This window comes from Gopherus flavomarginatus, chromosome 1 (genome assembly GCF_025201925.1).
Source record: "Gopherus flavomarginatus isolate rGopFla2 chromosome 1, rGopFla2.mat.asm, whole genome shotgun sequence".
Lineage (NCBI taxonomy): Eukaryota > Metazoa > Chordata > Testudines > Testudinidae > Gopherus > Gopherus flavomarginatus.
The window spans coordinates 29142881-29169256 of NC_066617.1; the positions used below are offsets into that span (position 1 = coordinate 29142881).

Below are 26376 nucleotides of genomic sequence, written 5' to 3' on the forward strand. Positions count from 1 at the left end.
TTGCACAGAAAACCTGAATAAGAAATGATGAGCTACAGACAGATAGTCTGAAAGAACACTGCTAATGGCCAGCTGCTGATCACTTTGTTTACACTGAAGTGCACCTTCCTGTACAAGCAGTCCCATTCAAGTGAACACGAATTATTAAACGGCACCTTCCTTCACAAACTTAACCAAGAGGCATGAATTGCCCTGATTCATTTAAATGAAATGACTCTAAAACCTATTCATGATATTTGTCTACTGACCATTTTAGCTGAAACATTCAGCTACTCTGCGACTGACAGCAGAGCTTATGGAATAACCATTCTCCCCCACCCCAATCAGAGCCCTGACTATTATACAGTGATTTAAGTACTGCTATCAGTGTTATCTATTTCCAGCTCCTGAGAAGAACCGTATATTAATAGTTTATTATGGAATAATCCATATAAATATGACACAAATATAGCATTATCTGTACACAAGACACAGAGGGACATTTGGAGTTTCAGAATATTGCATTCATACATTTGAGAAGGCTGCTCACCTAGGAAGTACAGAATTGGGTGGTCTAGATTTTGCAGGAAATGTTACTTTAGGTTCTTGCCCAGAGTTCAGTGAAGATCCTGGCAAAGAATCCTGTGCTGGTGTGGGATGGCTCTGATGGGTTTCCCTTATAGACTGTGGATGCTCCTTGTCTTTTGCAACTTCTTTTTCCCTGGATCGAGCCTTGTGTTCAGCTAGAAGGATGTCAAACTGTTTTTTGCGACCTGGAACTGCTCGTCGATGGTTAAGTGAATGAGTCTAAAAATAGGGTGGTTAAAAAGAATTTGTGTATAAAATGTTTGTGAATGCTCTAAATTTCTGAAACACAGTTCTAAGAAAAAAATTCCACTTAAAACAACTTCAGATATAGTCATGGCAATAAAAAGTTGCTATTCCACATTGCCCTGGATAAATTAAAAAAATTATTCTCGGGAAATGTCCAATTTATCTTAAAACTATCTTTAGGGGCAAATTTTCATAATGGAAACTATCCATTTACCATTTCCAAGACAAATAGTATCCCAATAGTATTACTAATATTCTATCTAGAGCATTGTAATTGCAGCCCTTAATCTACAATAAATAATTAGATCTGGTTGGACTGGCAAATGTATAAATATAGATAAGGTAGATATTCAAGCACATTGCCCTGTTCCCCTTTACAGACCAACAGCATAGATATATGTGTGTCTTACACTGTTGTTTGAGTAATGTGAGTCTTTCAGCCATATAAGCAGATCTCAAATTATTTATAAGAAAATGAATTTCATCTTTACTACAAGGAGACTGTGTAACAGTGCAGTTGCACTTTAACCAAAAATCAGTGTTTAAAGCAATGCTATTGAGTGCATGTAAATAAATTGTAATGCCCTTTGCATCACAAATAAGGAAAACCTTCTTTGTCAAAAATATCAGTGGAATGATGTAGATGCTCTGATTCATCAAAGAAATAGAATAGAATTACTTTAGCAAGAATTACCTGTGGATAGTGTCTGAATACCATACCCATTGTCTGTAAGACAGGAGCAGGTATGACCTCTCAAATTACTGTGGTGGGATTTTAAACTACAACAAAGCATCTGATATTTTATCTTCTGAGAAAAGTACCTTGCAGGTGAGTGATCTTGTGCAAGGTTTCTTTGTTTCAGGATCCAGTACTCCACAGTGTTTATTTGGGTCAAATTCTCTTTCTGTTTGGGAAAAAAAAGAAAAGAAAAGATTGTCTCAAAAATACATGTTTTTAAATGGATGTGTCAATTAAGACTACTTCCTAGAAAATACATATTTTTTAAAGGGGCTGCAGTAAGCTGTCCCTGGTTATTCACCCAAGTCCAATTTGAACCATCCTGACCTATACCAGCAAAGCATCTCTTGTACCACATGCATGGCTGAGACAATTCTGTTCTCTCCTTTCCCTGCACATGGCACCCATCATTAAAAGCAGGATTTCACTTACAGAATTCAGAGAACTTGCTATTACACTAGGGAACGCTTCACTTGACAAAAGGTCTTTTGGGAGTAGCAGTTAAGGAGGCTGTGGTATGTCTACACTATCCGCCGGATTGGCGGGTAGTGACCGATCAGGGATTGATTTATCGTGTCTACTCTAGATGTGATAAATCGATACCTGATTGCTCTCCCATCAACTCCTGTATTCCATTGCGGCGAGAGACGGAAGCAGAGTTGACGGGGATCGATAGCAGTCAACCCCATGCCGTGAGGACGTGAGGTAAGTCTACCTAAGATACATGAACTTCAACTATTTTCGTAGCTGAAGTTGTGTATCTTAGGTCGATCCCCTCCGCTCCCCCCAGTGTAGATCAGGCCTGTGTCATTATTGCATTCAGAGATATAGGCTAAAGAATGAGACTTGATAGAAGGGTCCAAGCACCAGACTAAGCCAAGTATTTGAGTTAAATTTCAACTACAGTAGAACCTTAGAGTTATGAACACCTCGGGAATGGATGTTGTTCATAACTCTGAAATGTTCGTAATGCTGAACAAAATGTTATGGTTATTCTTTAACAGTTTACAACTGAAAATTGACTTAATACAGCTTTGAAACTTTACTATGCAGAAGAAAAATGCTGCTTTCCCTTTATTTTTGTAGTATTTTACATTTAATGCAGCATTGTATTATGTATACCTTTTTTTTAAATCTCTGCTGCTGCCTGATTGTGTATTTCCAGTTCCAAATGACGTGTGTGGTTGACTGATCCGTTCGTAACTCCGAGGTTCTACTGTATAACTACCACTGTGGCCAGTAAGGCAAAAATTTTCCATATATGGCCATTGATTTTGGGTGTCTCAAGTATTTGGGTGCCCAGCTTAAGACACCTACTAACTGTTTGCCACAGCTCCCAGTTACTTCAACTTGGAGTAGCAGGTGAGCAGAACCTCTGAAGAATCAGGCCATAGATATCTCAAACTTTACACTAAAAATTTGAATCAGTCAAAATTACCAGTTACATTTGAAAGTTTTGGCCTAAATCTGTCCCCTCTTCACCAGTTGTAAAAATGGGTTTAATAATTCTTATTTTCCTATTTCATAGGGGCATTGAGAAGCTTACTTGAAGTTTGTAATACATTTTGAAAAGAGAAAGAACTTACCTGAGTTCTAAATATTATTAGCAATAGTAAACATCCATTGAGAGATTCGTTTTAGTATATTTAATGCTAACTGTACCTGATTTATATATTTTAACTACAATTTTTAATTTTGTATGTCTCACCCATAATTTATGTATAACATAGGTTTTAGTTTTATGCTACAGCACTGTAGCAGAAACCTGAACACATACTTCGTTTATTCCTCCCTCCCCACTGTTTTGATAGATATAAGCATAGCTATTTGTATTCCTGTCAAGGCTGATTCCCCACTCTGGCACTTCGAGTGCAGAAGGCCTGCAAGGATTCTAAAAATTAATACTGGCCACTCCAGGCTTGTATTAAACTCCCTAGGTTACAGCTTTTCTCTGACCTTGGATGGGTAGATGCTTCCACCACCCAAGTTCAAAAAGAACCCAGGAAGGCACACTTGGGAATTCCTTCCTGTGGGGTACCCTCAAGCCCTTTCACCCCTGCCTCGGGGAAAGAGCTGAGAAAGAAAACAAAGGAAATCAGCTGTTGCCACTAGCTAATTAAACAACATGCACAAACCTCTTAGGGACACAAAAATCCAATCCTGTCCTTAAAAAGGTAAATTTTATTAAAAACTAAAAGAAAGAAAATACATCTGAATTTAGGCTTTTTGCTAGGTTTTTAAAGAAAACAATTAGAAGGATTAAGCATCAAGATAGCTTCTTGAGGTCCAGCTTAAAGGTTACAAGCAAAACAAAAGCACCTGGGATTAGCACAGAGGAGTCCACAACTCATAGAGAAATAAAAAGAGATAAACCTAATTGTGTCTTCCTAGACATTTCCTGACCTACTTACATATCTGGGATTTCAAACAAGAAGTTTCTACTCATTTTTTTCATACCTGGCCCAAAGTTTTTTACAGCATTGCTGCGCTGTCCCCCTCTCTCCAGAGAACAAAGACAGACAAAGGGGGAATTTTTTCCCAATTTTAAAAAGTTCTAGCCTTCCCATTGGCTCTTTTGGTTAGGTGCCCACTCCCTTCTGTTTACCTATGCAGGGAGACTTTTTAACCTTTTACAGGTAAATCAAGTAGAGAACAGCTACTCAGCGGTATTTCTATAGCTAACTGGCTGGCTGGGTCCATAAAAGGGAGCTACTGCCTCCCTTTCATTTATCACAATTCCACTGTCACAGAAATAATGGAAAAAATAGCTCTGTCATTTAACAATTCCCTCAACTCTATGTTTGTACAATTGTGCAGTTTTCTGAATGCCACTAGTAAATACTTCCAATCTATATAGAACCTTTAATTTAAGATCCAAAAATGTTTTACACACAGTAAATCTCAACATCCCTGCTGAAATAGGGTATGAATTATTACTCCCATTTTATAGATGGGTAAACCAAGGCACACAATGACGTCAGGGGACCTGCTTGAGGTCATACAGCATGTCAGTGGCAGAGCTGGGAGTAGAATCTGATTTCTGACTCCCACTACTTGCCACTAGATGTACTAGTGACTGACAGATCTCAGTACTGAGTTATACATATTTTTTAGAACTTAATAGTAAACAAAATGTTAAGTAAGTATTTGTGTTGCTGACCCCTGGATAAAGAGACATGGCAGAAAGAGGGGATAACAATGCATTCCAGAGCAAGTGCATACCCCTGAAATGGTCGTCAGCACCATGACTATTGGAAAACTACAATGGCAATGAAATCTGTCCTGAATAGTAGATGCTGCTGTGGCTCCTGAAGCATAGCCAACACTAAAGGGCTTGTACAGTAAATAAGATGAAACTACAGAAATACTTAATACATCAAAATGTATGTTCACAGGCCAATTGTATGAGTCAATTATTTAAGCTATGCTGTTAAATGTATATAATGTGTTGTTCTAGGCTCATTTACATAAGCTCCTCCTTTGCCCCCCAAAATTAAAACAAATTATACTGACAAGATTGTAACTAAAAAGAACCACAAGAGAAAGCTGGAGTGAATGGACATGCCTTGCTATATGCCCTGAACACCCATAAGCTCAAACTGTAGGACCAACATGGAAGCAAATTCAACAACCAAGAGTGCTCCACTAAAAACATTAGCCCTCCAGCACAAGGAACACAGAAAACTGGGAACTGTCAAAAAATCCTGACTGGTCAAAAACTACTAGGGTGGAGTATGCGGAAAAAGGCAGTTCCCCACTAGGGGACATTGATCCCCGAGACAGGTTGGCTACCTCTCTCCCTGCTCAAACTTTGCCACAGGGAGGAGGGCAGCATCCCCGACCACCCCCAACAAGAACCAGCCTTCAGCCACAGAAAGCGCTTCAGCCTCACTCAAGGATGTAGGGTAAAGAGAGGGGGCAGGGCTCTGAGAAGGAAGTAAAACTGATGTAAACCAGTTTAAGCCCATTGCCAGGACTGAAAACCACAGGCAGTTGGCTCCACTTCTGCAGCAAGAGACAGAGATTAACCTAAAAATTCCCCTGTCCACTTAGTGTGTAAAACAAGTATATTAAGTCCTGGGTATAGTCCAAAGAATCATTTACTAACCCTCAGATCTTGAGCTCAGCCTGTGCTGAACTGTGTATAATAATAGTCAGAAACCAACTGTGTTGATGGACAACCTGTATAAAACATTTATACGTTCTCACAACTTATTTTACTTGCATCATTGTGATGAACAATCACAAACTGTATCATGGTGCTGCATCAATAAGTGGGGCAGAGAAGGCAGGATTTAGTGGATTCTAGGTCTGGTAACAGAACAGATCTTTAAAGAACAACCTAAAAACTATCAGTTTTGTGGCCCTGGCAATCAAGATATTCATGTGAAAAAATAGCTTAACATTCACCAGAATGACAAGGTACTACGACAGAGTCCTAATCTATTTGGAGATTTCCCCCATGCAAATTTTCATATATTGGCAGATATGGTGAACTGGCAACATTTGCTGAGTCAGTGCCAGTGTGGACCTGCCCAAGCACTACTATAGCCCTAGTTAAGCAATATGAAAGAAGGCCCCATACTGTGATGACCTCTTCAGAATAATTATTCACTCTAATGACTGTTGCATATACAGTAAATATTTATAAATACAACATCAGTGTATACAACACCTACAGTCATCTGTGGAGCAAGGCTGGTAGCTCAAAGACCGAGCACATCAGCTAGCGCTTGTCTTCACTGCAAGAGTTAGCTTGAATTAGCACACTTGAGTTACTCCACAGGAGCCAGCCTAGGTCAAGTGAGAGTGGAGTGAGAGCAATCACACTGCAAAACAACACTCAAGCAACACAAAATGATCAGATTAGCAGATGAGTTGTGAGCTGCTGCATCCCCACTGCATTGTTTGAGCATCAGCAGCACCGGAGCTTCAATCCAGTCCCCTTACAGGCCAGTAGCTCAAGCTTAAAGCACCACTTAACTTGAGCTAGAGACACATGTGTCTGTCCTGTTGTCTACCTAGGGGCAAAACCCTACAGCTGGAACTAACAATGCAGTGAAGACAAGCTCCCATTGTCCAGGGAAGAGAGATCTAAACTGAATTTTGAACTTCAGCCGCTCAAAATTTTCAAGTTTTCTTAAACCATTCTTTCCATTGGTCTCTTAAACTGTTTTCTGGTAGAACACAGTGCCCTATATTTGTTCATCTGAATTATATATTAGATCTTATTAAATGAAACGTTAGGTTAAAAAAGATAAATGAGTCATTTATGCTAAATATTTTCAGCTTTGTTGAATTTTGGTATGGTCAACTGCAAATTCTTAGGACAAAAGTTTTCCTATGTGCCACCTTTAACTAGTTAAGAAAGAAGACACCACACTAAATGCTTCAGCGCAATGGCACTGTTCCATACCCACCCCAGTCTTAGAAAACACACCTTGCACTGTTTTGGAGTCAAGCCATTCTAACAAGGCCATAATACTAACTGCCAAATGTGAGAAAAAAACCAAACCACCGATATTCAGTCTACAAAAACCTGGGTATACTTTAAACTCAATTACAAATAATAGCATTCATGTTTATAAATTATTGTATAACTAATCAGTGGTGTCACAACACACATTTGGGAAACAGAATCAATTAACTTTCTATCAAGCGCACAGCCTAATCTGGATAGCACTGCCAATAGCAAAATTAGACTTTCAATTCACGCAACAGATTTCCTGCCCAAATCTCAGCATGCTGCCAATGGATGAATAGGCCCTGTGCAGCTTCTGATGCAGTAAAGTTGATTCAGTTACTTTTGCTGGAAAATCTAACTCAGACATTTTGTTTTTCTTCATTCAGAACAAAAATGTATTTTCTGCTTTTGGCAGCAAATTCTCTGCCCAGAGTCCTGCAACTGGTTTTTCTCAGCTCTGGGGAAAAATCCCTCCTCCCACCCCCAGCTGTAAAGCAGTGGGCACTTTGTAATTGCTACTGCATCCTTGAGCTACAGTTTCTTCTATGATGTTTATCCTCTTGTTCCGTTGGTGGATCTGCAAAGTGACAGATCAACAGGCCCATATTCTGCCTTCATAACCACAGATCCAAGGCTGTGCAGGTCATGACCACAGTTTGTGCAGCTTCCCCAAATCCTACCTCCTCCTCCCCATTAAGAGAAACCAGACCCTGGTTTTGCTCTGTGTGTGTGTACATGCACAAGTGCAGCCCTCTTCAGTTGTGGTGGAAGAGGAAATGAGCGACAAGATTTACCTAGCATCAGTGTCTCTCCCCTAAATCTGTGTAGTATTTCCTGATATTTAAGAAAAAATAAAAGCTTAAAAATTATTTTACAATGTGATAGGGTGAAGTCCCATCAGATTAGAGTGATGTTTGTATCATACTGCCTTCTTACCAAAATTAAAAACAGAATGTTGTACACAGCACATACTCTATGTTTTTGTCCCTTTTAAAGGTATAACAATGCAAAATTGTAACCATTTCCAGAGAGTAAGATTAGCCACTGCATTGCACAGCTACACAACTAACACACTGGATCCACATAACAATACCCCTGAAAAGCCCATTCATTAGTACAGGCATGATGTTTAACATGAAAGACACTTACTGATGGCACATTCAATGGACATCTTGCAAGTGGCAGAAGTTACGTTTCTCAGTTGAACTAACCACATGTATATAATAAGAGTCCAGGAATGTCACCGTGAGTCATTCTGAAGCCTAAAACATCTGTTGAGTCAGTGCAAAGCAATGGAAGCAGCTAGAAACATGGCTGAGAGCTCCTTTTGTTCAGATTATCACCAGGGTGAATCATCACCGGGTTTTGCAGTCTGTTACTGTCCAGTTTTTAAGTTCTCAGCCATTCTGACTTTACAAATTACACCCGTGCAGTGTACAACTAGAGATGGCATGTATTTATGCTATTTCAAGAGTTCCAGACCATTGTGATACCAGAAATAACTCCACCAATCACCACCCTTACTCTATAGCTAATTTGCATGCACATTTCCAATGGCTGAATGAGGGAGACTGCATAGATTATGTGGCCCAACTGCCACACCATGTGCCCAGCTGCCACTTGCACAAATCAACACCATTTACACAACACAACCAGCACACACAACTATTTGAAACTCACATAGGCAGCCTCTTGCCAGAGCATACACCCATTTTCCACGCACTCAAATCCACACACCTCTCCCAGCACAACACAACACACACAAATTACCACAATCACTCACACAACGACAAAACCAGCACACATAGTAACCCCACTCTGACGGCCTACAATGTCTGTTGAGTCAGTGTGAAGTGATGGGAAAAGCTACAAGCAAAGTAGAGAGCTTTTTCTGTTTAGAATATCACCAGGTTCAATCATCACTGTGATTCACAATCTGTTACTGTCCAATATTTAAGTTCTCAGGCTTTTTTGGCTTTTTTACACACAACTTTATGAATTATAGCCATCTGGCAGCATGGGCCTTCAGCTACAAGATATACATGAATACTTGAGATTTGAGGCATTAAATTGGAGTAGCTTGAGAACAATATACTAAATCTTGGTAAGCTGATTGTTACTATACTGGTCTGCAGCAAATTTGTTCAATATGGCTAAAAATAAATTAAAAAGGAGGAGCCTGTTGCCCTTTTATTGTACTGCATTTATTCACTAGATAGTCTACACTTCATTTGCTGGCCAACTGAGGACAAATAGTTAACAACCCAGATTAATTCTGAGCCAAAATGAACTAGTCTTTTGTAAAGGAAATATTTTATCCATATGGCAAGGGCTTACAGGTGACCTATTCATATGAAAAGCAGCATCTTAAAGTCAAACATAGCTACAGCATATTACAATATATTAGTCCTCAGCTACAAAAATTATTAATGAAGAATGACGGACTATCTCAAAAGGCGCACTACATCATCACTCACCTGAAAGTCTTTTGTAAGGCTTGTTACTGCTTTTAGTGCCGTTTTGGTGTTTCTTGTCTATTGAAGGAGCTAGAATTCCTTTGCCGTTCAGAATCTTTTCTGGTGATGGTGACACTGACTTAGATGTCAAAGCAGATTTAACCAAAGTTGGAGCAGGTATGGTGGATGAAGAGGCTGAGGAGGAGGTGATGGTGGTAGTGGTTGCAGAATTCATTTTAACACTGGCACCATCTGCCTTCACTAGGTTAGGAATTTTCTCTAGACTGACTACAGGAACAGGAACACTGCAAAACCAAAGAAAGAGTCTTCAAAAGTTGTATTTTCTGTACCACAGGATTTACAGTTTGACTTACTTCTACATTTTATTATGAATTAGACACAGTTATATAAGAACTTCTGAATTAAGTCACATAATATCTGGGACCAGACTGAAAATGAGATAACTTTGCAAACATGTAATATTTCATTCAATCAGGTATTTACATAAATGGCTATTTTTCAAAGCATGGAAGTTTTGAGAACCAATTATATGGGTCAAGGTATGTATTTTTGCTTTTTAAGATCCATTTTCCCCATTATTTATAATTCCTCTTTGGAATCTTGAAATTTAAAATCAGTCTTTATATATAAAGATTTTATTCCTCCAATAATAGGCGTACACTTTTTTTTTCTATACAGCGTTATGATTGTAAGCTTTCCTATTGGCAGTATTAACATTAATTAATAAATATTCATAAAACATTCTCTTGCTTAGAAGGGTCCCAAAAGGTTATACAGACATTTTGGGGATTAGAGAAAAAAGTCACATTTTGAACCTGGCAACTTTAACAGTCTCCCATAAAATATACTACAAACCCTAATGAGTTTAGCAAACCCTAAAATATATTTTAATACAATTTTAAGAAGTAATAAACAATTAGCTTAATTTTTCCTTTCTAGAATAAGTTCAGCAATAATGAGCTCTGTATTATTTGACTTTTTAATAGTATATTTATGGCATTAACAAATGTAACATTCTCAATTTAATAGCAAGAGGTGAGCAAGATTGGATTTATTTTAGTTTGATAAAGAAATTTATTTTAATCCTAAAATGCTTTGACTTTACTGGCTGACATGCAAATGAGCAGATAAGTAGTGAAGACGCACACTTCTTTGTCCATCCAACATCCACCCTCATATTACCTGCCAATTTCCTGCCTCCAGCTCAGGCCCTCCCAGGAAAACCAATCCAGATAGATAACATTCACGATACAGAGGCACAGAGCTTTAAGCCCAGATCTTGTTAAAAGGCCATAATGAAAACATCTCCATTATTCCACTCCTTCCCCCACCTTCTTTGAGGCACTGCTCTTGTCAGACAGGGTGTGATCAACTACTTTTTCGGCAAATACACATCCAGATGGCATGCAAATTCTCTGGTGATGCTCTCGGGGCATTATTCCACACTGAGGAAACAGATAGATTGTCCTTGAAATTCAAGAGCTGTTCCTAAATACGAATAGAAGGGGATATTTGTGTAGCAGACCAAATCTTCACCAGTAAGTACAAGTGTCACCTCTGCTGCTTTCTCAGCTTCTGCTTGCTTGGCTAAGAACATAAGAACAGCCATCCAGGGTCAGACCAATTGTCCACCTAACCCAATAACCTCTCTTTCACCAGTGGCCGGTTCCAGAAGAGAACAGGTCAATTTACTGAGTGATCCATACGCTGTCATCCACTCCCAGCTTCCGGCAGTCAGAAGTGTAGGGACAGCCACAGTATGGGGTTGTGTATCTGACCATCTTTGGCTAATAACTATTGATGGACGTGTCCTACATGACCTTATCTAATTATTTTTTGAACCCTGTTATACTTTTGTCCTTCACAACATCCCCTGGCAACAACTTTCACAGGTTAACTGTGCATTGTGTGAAGAATTACTTTCTTATGTTTGTTTTAAAGCAGGTGTCTATTAATTTCATTGGATAACTCTTGGTTTGTGTGTTATGTGAAGGGGTAAATAACATTTCCTTATTCACTTTCTCTACACCATTCACATCTGTGTCATATTCCCCTCAGTAGTCTCTTTCCCAAGATGAACAGCCCCAGCTTTTAAAGCTCTGCTCACATGGAAGCTGTACCATACCGCTAATCTTTTTTGCTGCCCTTCTCTGTACCGTCTCCAATTCTAATGCATCGTTTCTGAGAGATGGCAACCAGAACTGCATGCAGTATTCAAGGCATAGTCATACCATGGATTTATATAGTGGCATTATGGTATTTTCTGTCTTATCTATCCCTTTCCTAATAGTTACTAATGTTTTATTAGCTTTTTTGACTGCCGCTGCACATTGAGCTGATGTTTTCCAAGAACTAACCTGATACCACTCAAGAAAAAGATCTTGGAGTCAACAGCTAATTTAGACCCCATCATTTTGTATGTATAGTTGGGATTATATTTTCCAATGTGCATTAATTTACATTTATCAGCACTGAATTTCATCTGCCATTTTCTTGCCCAGTCACTCAGTTTTATGAACTCCTTTTGTTAATTCTTTGCAGTCAGTTTTGGACTTAACTATCTTGAATAATTTTGTATCATCTGCAAACTTTGCCACTTCACTGTGTGCCCCTTTTTCTGGATCATTTATGAATACATTCATCAGCACTGGTCTCACCGCAGAGCCTTGGGAGACCCTGCTATTTACCTCTCTCCACTGTGAAAACTGACTGTCTATTCCTACCCCTTGTTTTCTACCTTTTAAACATCAGAGGACCTTCCTTCCTATACCATGACTGCTTACTTTGCTTAAGAGCCAGGGGTGTGGGGACCTTGTCAAAGGCTTTTCTGAAAATCAAAGTACACTATATCCACTGGATCACTCATGTCCATATACTTTTTGACCCCCTCAACGAATTCTAATAGATTGGTGAGGCATGATTTCCCTTTAGAAAAGCCATGTTGACTCTTCCACCAGATGCTGTGTTCATCTATATGTCTGATAATTCTGTTCTTTGCTGTGGTTTCAACCAATTTGCCTGATACTAAAGTTAGGCTTACTGGCCCTCTAATTGCCAGAACTGCCTTTGGAGAGTTTTGAAAAAAAAATCAGCATCACATTAGTTATTCACTAATGGGTGCTAAAGGCTGAGCTAGCCTCTAATTTCAACCCCAGGATAACTTAGAGCACCAGGCCATCCCGGACACACATACTTCTGATGAGTCAGAGTATAAGAAGTTGTTTAGTCTAATCATTGTCTTACAGACCTTTAAACTGTGTACATACTATAGATAAAAAGAAAATGCATTAACTGGATGGGTACAGTGCAAAGTTTCCCCATCACAGTTTTATTAAATGTTTCTTTTGAAGCACAATCAAGTTTATTAATTAAGGACATTATCACTGCAAACATTTTATGAGAGCAGAGAATGCTAACAATTGCGCTGATTCCCAAAAATTTTATATTGTTAACCACGCATCTCCTACTAAATCAAGATAGAAACTGAAATATGCTAACATAATATGTCTGTTAAGTGGAGTTTTTTTTTGCCAGGAGCATAAGTTGCCAGTGCTCTGAGATGTGCAATGGCTACCTCCTGACTTTGAGTGGAGTTCAAAATACTGGATTTTTTTATACAAAGCACCAAGTGACTTAGAACTTACCTGTTTGAGAAACTGCCTCTTCCCATGCTGCATTGCTGCAGCTGGCAGAGGTGCCAGAGCTGGAGTTCCCTTAGTCTGAAAGAGTAGCAGCTGCTGACAGGGTATTCTCTGTGAGGGGCTCTGAACTTTGGAACTTTGGTCCAAAATAGCCCAAAAGTCTATTGATCTTCAGTGTATGCTGCAAAACCTCTCTCTCTTTCTCCAGGCTTGTGAGGAAGGTGAGTGGAAAGCTGGAATGTGTGCCTGAAGGGCTGGGATCTGTGGCTGGAGCACATCCACCTTCCCGCTCCCTGATTTTGAAGAATTGGGAATTTTTGTATTATCAGTGTGATTGTAGGTTTTAACATGGTAAAAGCATCCAGAGCCTTGAGATTTGTATAAATCATACACATATCAAACCAAAAAAGAATTGTGTAGCATAGCAATATCCAGATCTGGTATTAATTAGATGCAACAGTCAAAGAGGAAATTCTGTGGTGGAAAAAATGGTTTTGTAAGTTGGTCAGAAAATGGGCAAAACTGTAGTTTAACTAGTACCCACTCTGCATTCAACCCACTCTGCATTCAACAGGTATGCGAAACCAGTATAAGTTACAAGGTGATTGCACCAAAAGCAACAGAATGGTGTAAGAAAAAGCATATCCCTTATACCTGCATTTCCTACTATAGTCTCATTTCTACATTGACATAGAATTTGGCTCTCTGTGTGTATTCCCTTCCCCGACCCCCTGAATTAATTCAGTGAAAAGATAAGACACCATTTATATAAAAATTACTTCTTGGAGAAAAGCTATAGTCTTCTTACAGACGATTGAACTACAGTAATTTATGAACACAGGAAATCATGGCCAATTCAACTCAGAGTCAAGTAGTTTTTATTATGTAAAAATAAAGCTGGGTAAGTTTTCAAGACACATTTTTACATAGATAAATTTAAAAACACTGATAAGCAATAAAAAAGGGGAAAAGTGTCCCCCAAAATAGATTCTCTATTTTAGTATTAAAGATAATGGAGTAAATATGCTAAAACAAGAATAATGGCAGAGAACTCACTTGTTTTATACTTACTGCTAACTCAGAATTACACAGAGTCTTGAATGCATATGGACTAATGAGCTAACTGACAAAGCCCAGGAGGGGTTACTGGCTTGGGTCAATTTCAGACCACCAAATCAAACCAGAGAATAGGATGAGTTACTCCTTAAACACCTGTTGTCTGTAATGTGTGGAAAGAAAACTTATGATGTTATGGGGGACTTTAATTTTGGAGACATGCTGGAGGTATCATGTAGCCAGAAGTAAAACATCATTAGAGTTTCTAAAAATTATACATAATTTTCTAACACTAAAAGTATTGCATTCAACACAAGGCAATTATCTTGGACCTCATTATGACAGATAACGATTAATCAGTAACAGAGCTGGAAGCTGTTGGTTTCTTAGGGACCAGAAAACTTTAGTTTTTCTCCAAGAGATCACTGATATAAATGATGTCCTATCTTTTCACTGAATGAACGAGGGGGGGGGGGCGAGGGAGAGGCAGAAGAAGAAATATAACCACGACCTTGATTACATTCAGAATAGACAAACAAAAGAAAATCCCAACCAGTAATGTATACACTTGGTGCTTCAAAAAGTCTAATTTTCCAAAGCTGAGGAAAAATATGAATTAACTTGTTGGGGAGGAAAATTGAGAGTTCTTTAAGAAGAGTTTATTAGATGGCCAAAAAAGCCATGATTCCACAAACAAGAAAGAGGACAACTTTAACTAAAAGCACATTCCTGGTTCAGTGGTAAAGTGAAGGTAGCAAATAGAAAAACAGCACCCCACCCCCTTAAAAAACCCCAAACAAAACCCCAACAGAACAAATTTAAAAAAGTGATTGATATAAATTCAAAGTTATGAAGTATAGAAAATCAATAAGGGAAACTAAATACGTCAGGAAAAATCCATAGCTGGCAGGACTAACAACAATAAGAAGTTTCTAAAGTGTATTAATAATAAAAGAAATCCCAACAAGGGTATAGACCCATTACTAGAATTGTTAATAATGATGCGGAAAAGACAGAAGTGTTAGATAAATATTTCTGTTCTGTATTTGGAAAGAAGCAGAATTATGTACTCTTATCACTGAGGATGAAGTACCTTCCAGCCCATTAATAACTAAGGAAGATGTAAAACAACATCTGCTGGGAGTAAATATTTTTAAATCAGCATGCCCAGATACCTGGCATTCAAGAGTCCTAAAAGAGTTGGCTGAGGAGATCTCTGGTCCTTCTCATGTTAATTTTTAACACATCTTGGGATACTGGGGAAATGCCAGAAGACTTAAAGAGTGTTAATGTTGTGACAATGTTCAAAAAGGGTTAATATAGGTTGCCTAGCCTGAGCAAAATAATGGAAGAGCTGATATTAAACTCACCTGATAAAGAATTAAAGGATAGGAATATGATTAATGCCGGTCAACATAGTTTTATGGAAAAAAATTAATTACCTGTACTCTAACTTGTTTGAGATGTGGGTGCGGATGTGCAGTATTCCACTCAAAGTGTGCGTGTGCTCAGTGCATCACAATCTGAGAACTTTGCTTAGCAGTACCTGTCGGGGCGGCACTCATGCCTTTCAGTCCTTGGCCCCTCTCCTGCTATAAAGGCAATGCTGCCCTGGCTCCCTTCAGTTCCTTTGCACCAGGATCCAAAGCTAACAATTCTGATGAGGAGGGGATGTAGAGTGGGTTGTAGAATCTATATCTGTCTGCACCCACATCTAAAAGGAAAACAGTTACAGTTCAGGTAAGCTACTGTTTTTTTTCTTTCTTCGAGTAGTTGCAGACATGTATTCAACTAAGGCCATTCACAAGCAGTAACTGAAAGAGGTGGGGCTAAAGAACAATTGCAGAAGTGCCTTCCCAAAGTTTGCATCTGACCTTGATGCAGTTGTCCTAGCATAATGCTTGGTAAAAATATGTACTGAAGACCAGGAAGCTGTTCTGCAAATGTCTAATACAGAACATCGCTGAGGAATGTGACCGAAGCTGTTTGGGCCCTTGTTGAATGAGCCACTGGTCTTTGAGGAAGTGTTGACTGAGCCACTCCATATGCTGCCATCAGGGCCTGCTTTAGGCCGATTCGCCTGATTCCCAGGAATCGGGCCCCGCGCCTTAGACATTTTTTTTTTTTTTAAACTTACCCTGGGTCCTTGGCTGCGATCTGCTCAGGGGTCTTCCGTGGTCCCACTCCCTTGAGCGAAGCGCAGGCGGGAGCGCGGCAAGCCCGCTCTCCCAGCTGGAGCCCCGGCCGGAGCGCGGCAAGCCCCGCTCTCCCGGCTGGAGCCCCGGCCGGAGCGCGGCAAGCCCCGCTCTCCCGGCTGGAGCCCCGGCCGGAGCGCGGCAAGCCCCGCTCTCCCGGCTGGAGCCCCGGCCGGAGCGCGGCAAGCCCCGCTCTCCCGGCTGGAGCCCCGGCCGGAGCGCGGCAAGCCCCGCTCTCCCGGCTGGAGCCGCGGCTGGAGCCCCGGCCGGAGCGCGGCAAGCCCCTCTCTCCTGGCTGGAGCCCCGGCCGGAGCGCGGCAAGCCCCGAGGCCCCGCTCTCCTGGCTGGAGCTCCAGCCAGAGCGTGGCAAGCCCCGAGGCCCTGCTCTCCCGGCTGGAGCTCCAGCCAGAGCGCAGCAAGGCCCGAGGCCCTGCTCTCCCAGCTGGAGCTCTGGGCCTTTAAATAGCCTCCAGAGCCCTGGGGTAGTGAGGGGTTCCGGGGGCTATTTAAAGGGTCATGGCTCCAGCTGCCTGCCTCTGCCACCCCGGTCCTTTAAATAGCCGCCAGAGCCCCGCCACCCCCATGCATTCTCCAGGGCTCAAGCGGCTATTTAAAAGTTCCAGGGCGGGGTAGAAGCTGGGGAGCCCCGGGCCCTTTAAATAGCCCCCAAAGCCCTGGGATAGCAGGGAGCCTGTGGGCTATTTAAAGGGCTGGGGCTCCAGCTGCCTCTGCTGCACCCTCTGCCTTGTCCACACCAGCCCCGCTCCCCCTGCCTGCAGCCAGCTCTGCACCCCGTGCCCACAGCCAGTCCCTATCAAACCCCCTGCCGTGTCTCCAGTCAACCCCTGCCACACACCCAGGGCCCTGCCCAAAGCCAGCTAGCCCCACACAGACTGCTGCCCGCACCAGCCCTGCATACCCTGCCCTGTCTCCAGCCAACCCCTGCTGCACCCCCCTGCCTGAAGCCATCCAGTCTCTGCCTCTGTCTCCAGCCCTGCCAACCCCTGCTGCATCCCCCCCGCGGCCCTGCCTGAAACCAGCCCACCCCACGCACCCCCTATCTCCAACCAGCCCCACAACCCTTGCCCTGCCTCCAGCCAGCCCCATGTCCACTGCTGCCCTGCAGTTCCAGGACAGTAACCCTGCACACCTGCTTCAATGAGGTGGGCAGGGAGCAGCTGGGACCCACACATGTGAAACAGCAGTCATTAATAACCAATCAACAGCATATATGATGTAATGTACATAATTTATAATTTTATTATTTATATAGTTATGGAAAGTAAATAATACATGAAAGAAATGAAAGGCTTTTTTTTCCACTTTTTTTTTTTTAAGTCATCCCTGCCAGGGCCCCGCCGAAAATGTTCGAATTGGGCCCTGCACTTCCTAAAGCCAGCCCTGGCTGCCATAATGCAGGAAGTAATCCATTAGAGAACTGTCTGCTTGGAAACCATCTGACCCTTCACATGATCCACAAAGGAGACAAAAGGAACAGGAATACAATTTGTTAGTCTCTAAGATGCCACAAGTACTCCTGTTCTTTTTGCGGATACAGACTAACACGGCTGCTACTCTGAAATAAGAGACAAAGTCGAGACTACTGATGACTTGGAGGCAGACATCCTTTTAAAACAAATCCACATATCAGGGAGTTAGAAAAAATTATCTTCCCTTAAAACAGTGGAATGTTGATATCTTCATTAAGCGGACCCTCAAGGAGCTGAGAGAGAGAGACCTGATGACTTAAGAAGCAACAGATAATCCAAAACATCTTGAATGCATGCTTGCTTTGGCTGGATTCCCAGAGCTAGCAAACAAACAGAAAAATGCTTCCACTTCATGAAATATGTAGTTCTAGTAGAAAGCCTTCTGCTGTCGAGCAAGACTCAGTGTACTGCTTTGAAGCAATGTCCTCCCCGCCCCCATCTAAGCATGTAGCATCCACGTCAAGAGATGCAGACTGCTAAGTGTGTCAGAAGGGAGGAGGAGAAAATATTTGGGATGTCTTAGGAAGGTCAAGATCAGAGAACCAACCTTGTCTCGGCCAAGCTGGTGATAGGAGTATCAGTTTGGTATGATCCAACTTCAGTGTCAGGATAACGTGAAGAATTAAAGCATACATCAGCTCTGATCCCCAATTCAAATGGAAGGCACTGATTAAAGAGCCTAGACTGGGCCCCATTCGAGATCACAACTGATTGCATTTCCTGTTGTCTTTTGTTGCAAACAAGTCGATCACTGCAATACTCCAGTCTCTAAAGATAGATCTCAATATGTTGTTCTTCAAGGATCACTCATGATTCTAGAAAAAAAAACTCTTGTTGAGGTGGTCAGCTAACTGATTCTGAACACTTGGTAAGTGAGCCGCTGTGGGAGTAATCTCCTCCTTGATGCACAGATGCCAAAATTTTATCACTTCCTGTCAAGCTGGGTTGGAACTAGCCTCTCCCTGCTTGTTCACATAATATATTTCAGTGATATCGTCATTAAGGATATGAACCGCTATACCACTGATGTGAGAATGAAAGGCCAGGCATGCACTGTAAATAGTGCAAAGTTCCAGAAAACTGATACAAAGGGAAACTTCCAGTTTTGCTCACAGAATGAGAACTTGCAATAACCCTAGATGTGTTCCCCAGCCCATTGTGGATATATTGGTAACTATAGTCCTGGCTGGAGAAGGGCAGACAAAAGGAACACCTTACAAACATTGAGCTGATCTGTCCTCCACTGTAGGGAGTCCAGGATGTTTGGTGGTACTCATACTAAGCTGTCCTTCAACTGACAATCTGGGAGGTAGACTAGTTTCATCCAGCTTTGATGAGAACACAAATGCAATCTTGCATGTTGAACTACCTAAGTGCATGTGGCACACACAGATTGTAGCTAATGGGTGATCATGAGACTGGAGGGATAGACACAGTTGGTGAATTGCCTGAAATCTCTCGATCAGCAGGAAAGCCCTCAAACTTGTATCACCTAGTAGGACCCCAATGAACTCTATTTTTTGAGTTGGTATTAGGTGTGACTTCCCTTTGTTCTAAATTAGACCCAGCTGATCAAAGAGAGAAAAGTGTGAACTGGATGTGGCAGAGAACCTGGTATTTGGACTTGCCCCTCAGTAACCAATCATCCAGATAAGGAAAGATGCAGAATCTCCGTATCTGATGTATTTGTTGAGACCATGGAGATCTAGGATAGCTCTCACCCCTCCTTTGGATTTGGGGATCAGGAAGTAACGGAAGCAGAATTCCTTTCCCTGATGATGAACTCCCTCTCTAAAAGCCCCCAGAGCACACAGAATTTGGACCTGCTGAAGGAGGTAGGAGGGGAGAACGGACAAAAATAGGATGGGTTTCAGAGTAGCAGCCGTGTTAGTCTGTATCCGCAAAAAGAACAGGAGTACTTGTGGCACCTTAGAGACTAACAAATTTATTTCAGCATAAGCTGACTATGCATCTGAAGAAGTGAGCTGCAGCCCACGAAAGCTTATGCTGAAATAAATTTATTAGTCTCTAAGGTGCCACAAGTACTCCTGTTCTTTTTGAGAAATAGGATGGTATAAACTGATCCCACAGTGCTTAGGATCACCCTGTCCATAGTTATTGTTTCCTAACCACTTTAGAAGCCTGTCCTTGAACTGTGGAGATGTGATCAATAAGTTCACCATTGGTATGCTGCTCTCAGTACAAAAGTTGAATAGGCTGGTTGCCCAAAGGTGGTGGAGAAAGGACTGGCTGATCAAATCTGGACCTTCTCTTCTGGTGATTTATGCCTCTTTCTAGGGGAGCCTTGCTGCCTAGCAGGCTAATACGACTGTCACAAGTATGGCTGTGGATGATATTGCTAGTGTTGTTAACTCTCATAATGATGTCTCTTTGTGGCCTGGTATAAACCCACAGTGACTGCAGAATAACACAAGAGTTCTTAAAAGGACGCAATGTCTTGTTGGTTTTCTCAGCAAACAAAAAACAATCTTCGAAAGGTAACTCCTCTGTGCTCTATTGGACCCGGGAGCTATGCCGGGGTTCTGTAATCACTGGGTTCTTCTCTTTATTACAGAGGCAGTCATAAATCTGGATGAAGGATCTGCTGTCCAGTGCTGAATGCAACAACATTTTGGCCACCAAATGGCTTTCTGCAGTGAATGCCTTAAACCAGGGGTCTCAAACTCAATTTACCTTAGGGTCAGTGCCAGTCCTCAAATCCTCCCAGCGGGCCAACAATGTCACTGATAATGGTGTTCAGAAAAGAAAACGCTTATATTGTATTTTTTATTTTGAATTTCTTAGAAATAATAAAACTGTCATACTACTTTGTACAATTCTTCGCCTGCCAGAGAGTTTTTAGTGTTTGCCAGACACCTGGCAACGCTGCAGTTCTGTCAGTTTGTTGATGTTTGGCCTCAGTGACTGAGCAGTTGAAACCTTCAGGATTGTAGCAAGGTGCGCATCAGACAGCTGTGTTCCATATCTTGACTTGTTTATATTCATTGTGGAAAAAAAGTGATACTGCCTCCATGGCTGACTCTGTCTGGCAACTAATAATGCTGCGGGGTATGGGGGGGGCAGCACCTTCAGCAGACGTCTGCAACGTATCTGCAGGCGTCTCTCCTCCGCGGGCCGCAGTGGGGAGGTTCTTGGGCAGCAGATGGACCACAGGCCGGGACTTTGAGACCCCTGCCTTAAACTCTTCCTGGGAGGATTCTCGCAACTTATCCATAAACTTGGGCATAGCATCCCAATTCACAAAATCATACTTAAATGATAACACCTGGTGTTTCTCAATGCACACTTGTAATTAAGAGGTTGAATAAACTTTTCTCCCAATCAACACTAACCGCTTAGACTCTCTCTCTTTAGGTGCGGATTTATATTTCCTGTGTCATAATCTCTTGTTTGCCGCTATCACAACAAGAGAATTAGGACCTGAATGTGAGAAAAAAATGCTCAAAACCCTGCCTGTGGACATAATACCTCTTATCACTATGCTCTGCTTTTAAAGACACTAGGATATTTCACAGAGATTTGCCAGACTCTAACATCACTTCATTTATAGAGAGACAGACTCCGGCAGGAGCAGAGGACTGAAGGATATTCACTAACATATGGGTGTTCTGCTGAACAACTCAGCTTGAATACCCAAGGTGGACACTATTTGTCTCAGGAGATCTTGATGTGATTTTAAAATCCTCTGGCACCAGAGAAGAATAATCTGGCACTGCAGCCTCATTTGGTGATGAGGAAGAAGAGGGAAGCGAGATCAATGGAATCTCCTGTGGCAATGCATGACTAATATAGGATCAATCTGCACCAACTTATAGGGAGTCACCTCAGTTTGTGGCTGCAGCACAGGTGGATCAGGAGGGGACACTACCAGAGGAATGTGTGACCTCACTCTGGAATGAGTGGAAGACTCAGATCTCAGCGAATGAGGAATCTCCCACGGATTTCCAAGGAGGCCACTGTCGATAGGGATACGGCACTGGTGGCCAGTAGGAGCTAAGCCAGGAACCTTTATCCCTGCCGGAGCAGTATCCAGGGTGATTTCCAGGAAGTCTCAACAACCTTCAAGAATGGTATGGTGAAAGAAAAGTCTCCAAACTCAAACCTGAAGACCCTTCCAAGTAGCCTGATGGTAATGGAGGAGCTGCTCCAGGTGGAGCCCGTAAACTCCGCGTGTCATCCACAGCCCTATACACAGGTCTCATCGGCACCAACGATGGTACAATACTTGGCACTGAGTACTGACAAAGGCACTGCACTCACTTTCATTACTGAAGCTGGTACCTGTACAGAGGATAAAATTAATACCAGACCCGCAGATGTAGACTACTGCAATCACTGTGCTGGCAGCGCTCTTGGTACCAAGCAGGAAGCTGACTGCAACCCTGCCCCTTAGATATGAGGCTGTATGGATGACAGTACCAACAAATCTAGATCCAGTCCACGCAGCGCTGAGGACACCAAAGAAGCTGCCACCAATCAAATGTTCCTGGGTAAGTGGTGAATCAGGAACAGAAAAGCACAGCAAGTCCATTGAGGCCTGAGATGCTGCCAGTGCAGAAACCGTCGGTGCCATCACCACTGTCACTGGAACCAGACTCAATGAACGCCCTCTGGACAGTACTGGTGTTGATGGTATGGCATCTCTCTGATCTTGCCTCAGTATCAGAGAGCAAGTGGGTTGTCCAGCTCTATCCTGAGTATTGAAGACTCACATTGCTGGTCTGCACTCCTCCAAGACAGGGAGGAGGAATCTTGCTGAGCTCTGGAACAGCCTCAGTCCATTTTGTGGGTTCTTTATCCTTAGAGGAACAGAGGCAGCAGAACTATCTCCCTTCTTCCTGGGTAAGGAATCCAAATCCGGTTGTGAAGCCCCAGCCTGTAGCAGTTCAGGTGGTCTCTGGGGGCCTGATGATCTGTGGCAGTCCCTAGAGAGCCTATGTGGATCTCATGGCCTGCTCCATAAGGTGCTTCTTCAAGCACAAGTCTATAGCCACCTGAATTCTCTTCGGTATGTCTAAACTGTGATAAAAAAAATTCATAGCACTGAGCCTCAGACCTCAGGTCAGCTGACTTGGGCTCACTGGAGTTGGGCTGAATGGCTATAAAATTGAAGTGTAGGGCTTTGAGACCCTCTGCTTTGTAGAGTCTCAGAGCCTGAGCTGCAGACCAAGCCTGACCATCTACACTGCAATTTTATAGCCCCATAACCTAAGTCCTGTGAGCCCGAGTCAGCTGACCTGGGCCAGCAGCAGCTGTGCCGGGGTCTTTTATTGAACAACCTGCAGATGGAGCACCTTTCCTTAATGTGCCCTTCCAAAAGGCACAATAAACATTGTGTGGGAGTCACCAGTAGGGATAGCTACCCGAGGTGTCAAACAATGCTTAAAACCTGGTAAAGGCATTACATCAGGCAAAAACTCTACTTACTACACTAAATAAAATCTTAAGGTACTACTAAACTAACTATTTATATAAGAAAACCACAGAAACATTGTGATAGAGGAAAGTGAGGTGAAACACCACACTGAATGTGCCAACTCAACCTGTGGGCAGTGAGAAGGAATTATGCGGGTAGCCATGGGAGGGGCTACAGGGCCTAAGGGTGCAAGCGCCACCCCGAGGAGTATTGCTAAGGAAAGTTCTCTAACTGATGTTCTGGGCACATATATACCCAAGTGGAATACATACCAGCAACCACTTGAGGAAGAAATAGGTCTTGTCAAACAAACCTGATTTCATTCTTTGATTGAAACTTGTAATCAAAGTTTGGTTGATAATGGTAACTGTGTAGATATAATATACTTATTTAAGTCACTGAGTTAATACTGAACAACATTAATTAAAAATAGCACTACAAACTATCGATAAAACACATTAAATGATTAAGAACTGGCTAACTGATACTATTCAACATTTTCATCAATGATCTGGAAGTAAATATAACTGCTGATAGAATTTGCAAATGGCACAATGATAAATGATGACAGGGCGGCCACACAGAATTATCTGGATCACATAGTAAGCTGGGCTCATTGAAACAAAATGTATTTTAATATAGCCACATGCATCTAAGAACAAGGAATGCAGACTATATCTACAGAATGAGGAAATGTATCCCAGAAAGCAGAGATCCTGAAAAGAATTTAGGGGTCAAAATGGATGAGCAATTCAACATGAGCTCCAAGTGCAATGCTGTGGCAGAAAAGGCTAACGCGATCCTTGGCTAAACAAAGGAATAGTGAGTAGGAGCAGGGAGGTTATTTTACCTCTGTATATGACAGTGGTGAGACGAATACTAGAGTACATTGTCTGCTTGTAGCGTCCACATTTTAAAAAGGATATTGGAAAACTGGAGAGGGTGCAGAAGAGAACCACAAAAATGATTTGAGGCTGGAGAAAATGCCTTACAGTGAGAGATTAAAAGGGCTCAGTATGTTTAGTTTATTAAAAAGAAGACAGAGGTGATTTTACTATAGCGCATAACTACACTACCTACACAGGCAGAAAATACTCAGTACTAAATAGCTCTTTAAACTAGTGGAGAAAGACCTAACAAGAGCCAGTGGCTGGAAGCTGAAGACAGACAAATTAAAAATTAGGCACACAATTTAATAGTGAGAGTGAATATCCATTGGAACAAACTTCCAAGGGAAATGGTGGAGACATCTTTTCATGTCTTCAAATCAAGACTGGATATCTATCTGGAAGATATGCTTAAGCCAAATACAAATTATGCTTTAGTTAAACACAGATGAAATTTAATGACCTGTGATATACTGGAGGTCAGCTAGATGAACTAATGGCCTCCCATCAGGCCTTAAACTCTAAGGTTTATTTAAAAAAAAAATCAAAACCTTAGATGATATATACACATCAAATAACGGGCCCTGTATTTCAGAGCCCTAGAGGAGTAATCAATTTTATATATATACATATATATAGGAGAAACTTCATCTTCAAAAGTATACAGAAAGGAAGCAGCATTACTTGAAACGAATACTGGGCCCCGTATTTCAGAGCCCCACAGGAGTAATCAATTTTTTATAAATATATATATATTGATTACTCCTGTGGGGCTCTGAAATACAGGGCCCAGTATTTGTTTCAAGTAATGCTGCTTCCTTTCTGTATACTTTTGAAGATGAAGTTTCTCCTACCACTAAGCAAAGACTTGTGCTAGAACACCTGTAATTTTCATGCTCTCTTTTGTTTCAGTTAGTGCACATCTGCTTTCAAGCCTTTTATGGCCCCTGAATCAGTTTACTGTGCTTTTAGTACATTACCCATAAGAACTGCATAGACAAGAACCTACTGGGTCTTCTAGCATCCTGATGCATGAAACAAAGGATTTCCGATTTATGCTATTTTCTCATGTTATGTAATCTATGCCTAAACATCAACCGTTGGCACACCTTAAATAGATTATTCCCATGACAAACTGCTTTAACAGTTAACCTAAGATGATAATGGAAGAGAAAATTCTTAACTGTCATTTAGTTCCAAGCCATTGTTCCTTGTCATGCCATTCTCAAGCACAAATAACCCCTCTACTTTAATACTTCTCAGATATTTGTAGACTATTATATTCACATCATACCATTGGTCTCTTTCTCTTCAGGTTTTACCATTAAATCATTTTTGCCTGATACAGTCTCACAATTTTATTATTTTTGTCAGCCATCTAGTTTTATTCTCAAGTCTCAGCCTCATCTCAAACCCTTTTAATCTCATTTTTTAAAATTAATACAAACTATTTTTCAAACCTCTTAAATACCTAAAAGTAATCTTTAAAAACCCAAACATTTTTTGTGTTCTTCTGCACTTTTCAGTTTGTCTACAGCCTTCCCGTTATATAACCCCCAAAAGAGCACACAAAATGTGCTCTAGTGGTTAATATAGGAAACTGGGAATCTGTACTGCTGAATGGTACTTCCAATTCTGCTTCAGACTTGCAGTGTTAATTTAGGTAAATCATTAAACCTTGTTTAGCCTGTTTCCCCATCCTTAAACTGGCAATAAGGATGTTTACATGTCACTAACAGACAAGTGCTCTGAAAACCCTTTAAAACAACATTATAAGTTCAAATTATAATATATTATAGCAGCATAGGTATGTTTTTATCAGCTCTAGGTACCTCTGTGATCTCTTCTGATTTGTATTCTTTATATGGAGATATACCTATCTCATAGAACTGGAAAGGACCATGAAAAGTCACTAAATCCAGCCCCCTGCCTTCAGTAGCAGGACCAAGTACTGATTTTGCCCCAGATCCCTAAGTGGCCCCCTCAAGGACTGAGCTCACAACCCTGGGTTTAGCAGGCCAATACGCAAACCACTGAGCTATCCCTCCCCCCTCTTCCTCAATTGATAGGAAGGCTGCCAGCTTCCCTGATTTTGACTAGGCTATCCCTTTACCTTCTTTTTCAGCTCGCCTGGCAGGCACTGGAGCCTCTCCTTAATTATGCCAGGGTATGGGAGA

General features: G+C 41.6%; 1 protein-coding gene across 15 annotated transcripts in view; it reads right to left on the reverse strand.

Moving 5' to 3' along the window:
* ATXN7L1 (ataxin 7 like 1) overlaps positions 1-26376 on the reverse strand; it is a 197570-nt gene that overhangs the window by 36746 nt on the left and 134448 nt on the right. For 14 of the 15 annotated variants that reach the window (XR_007769808.1, XR_007769810.1, XM_050925374.1 and 11 more), the window contains 3 exons: positions 9494-9777; positions 1636-1718; positions 530-786 (listed from right to left, as the gene is read on the reverse strand). Coding sequence is in view for 13 of the 15 variants with exons in the window: in XM_050925374.1 (XP_050781331.1) it covers positions 530-786; positions 1636-1718; positions 9494-9777 (624 nt within the window). In the remaining 2 variants the exon portion in view is untranslated. Of the gene's footprint in view, positions 1-529; positions 787-1635; positions 1719-9493; positions 9778-10824; positions 10952-26376 lie in introns of those variants that run through there. The other variant, XM_050925441.1, reaches the window with a different exon arrangement.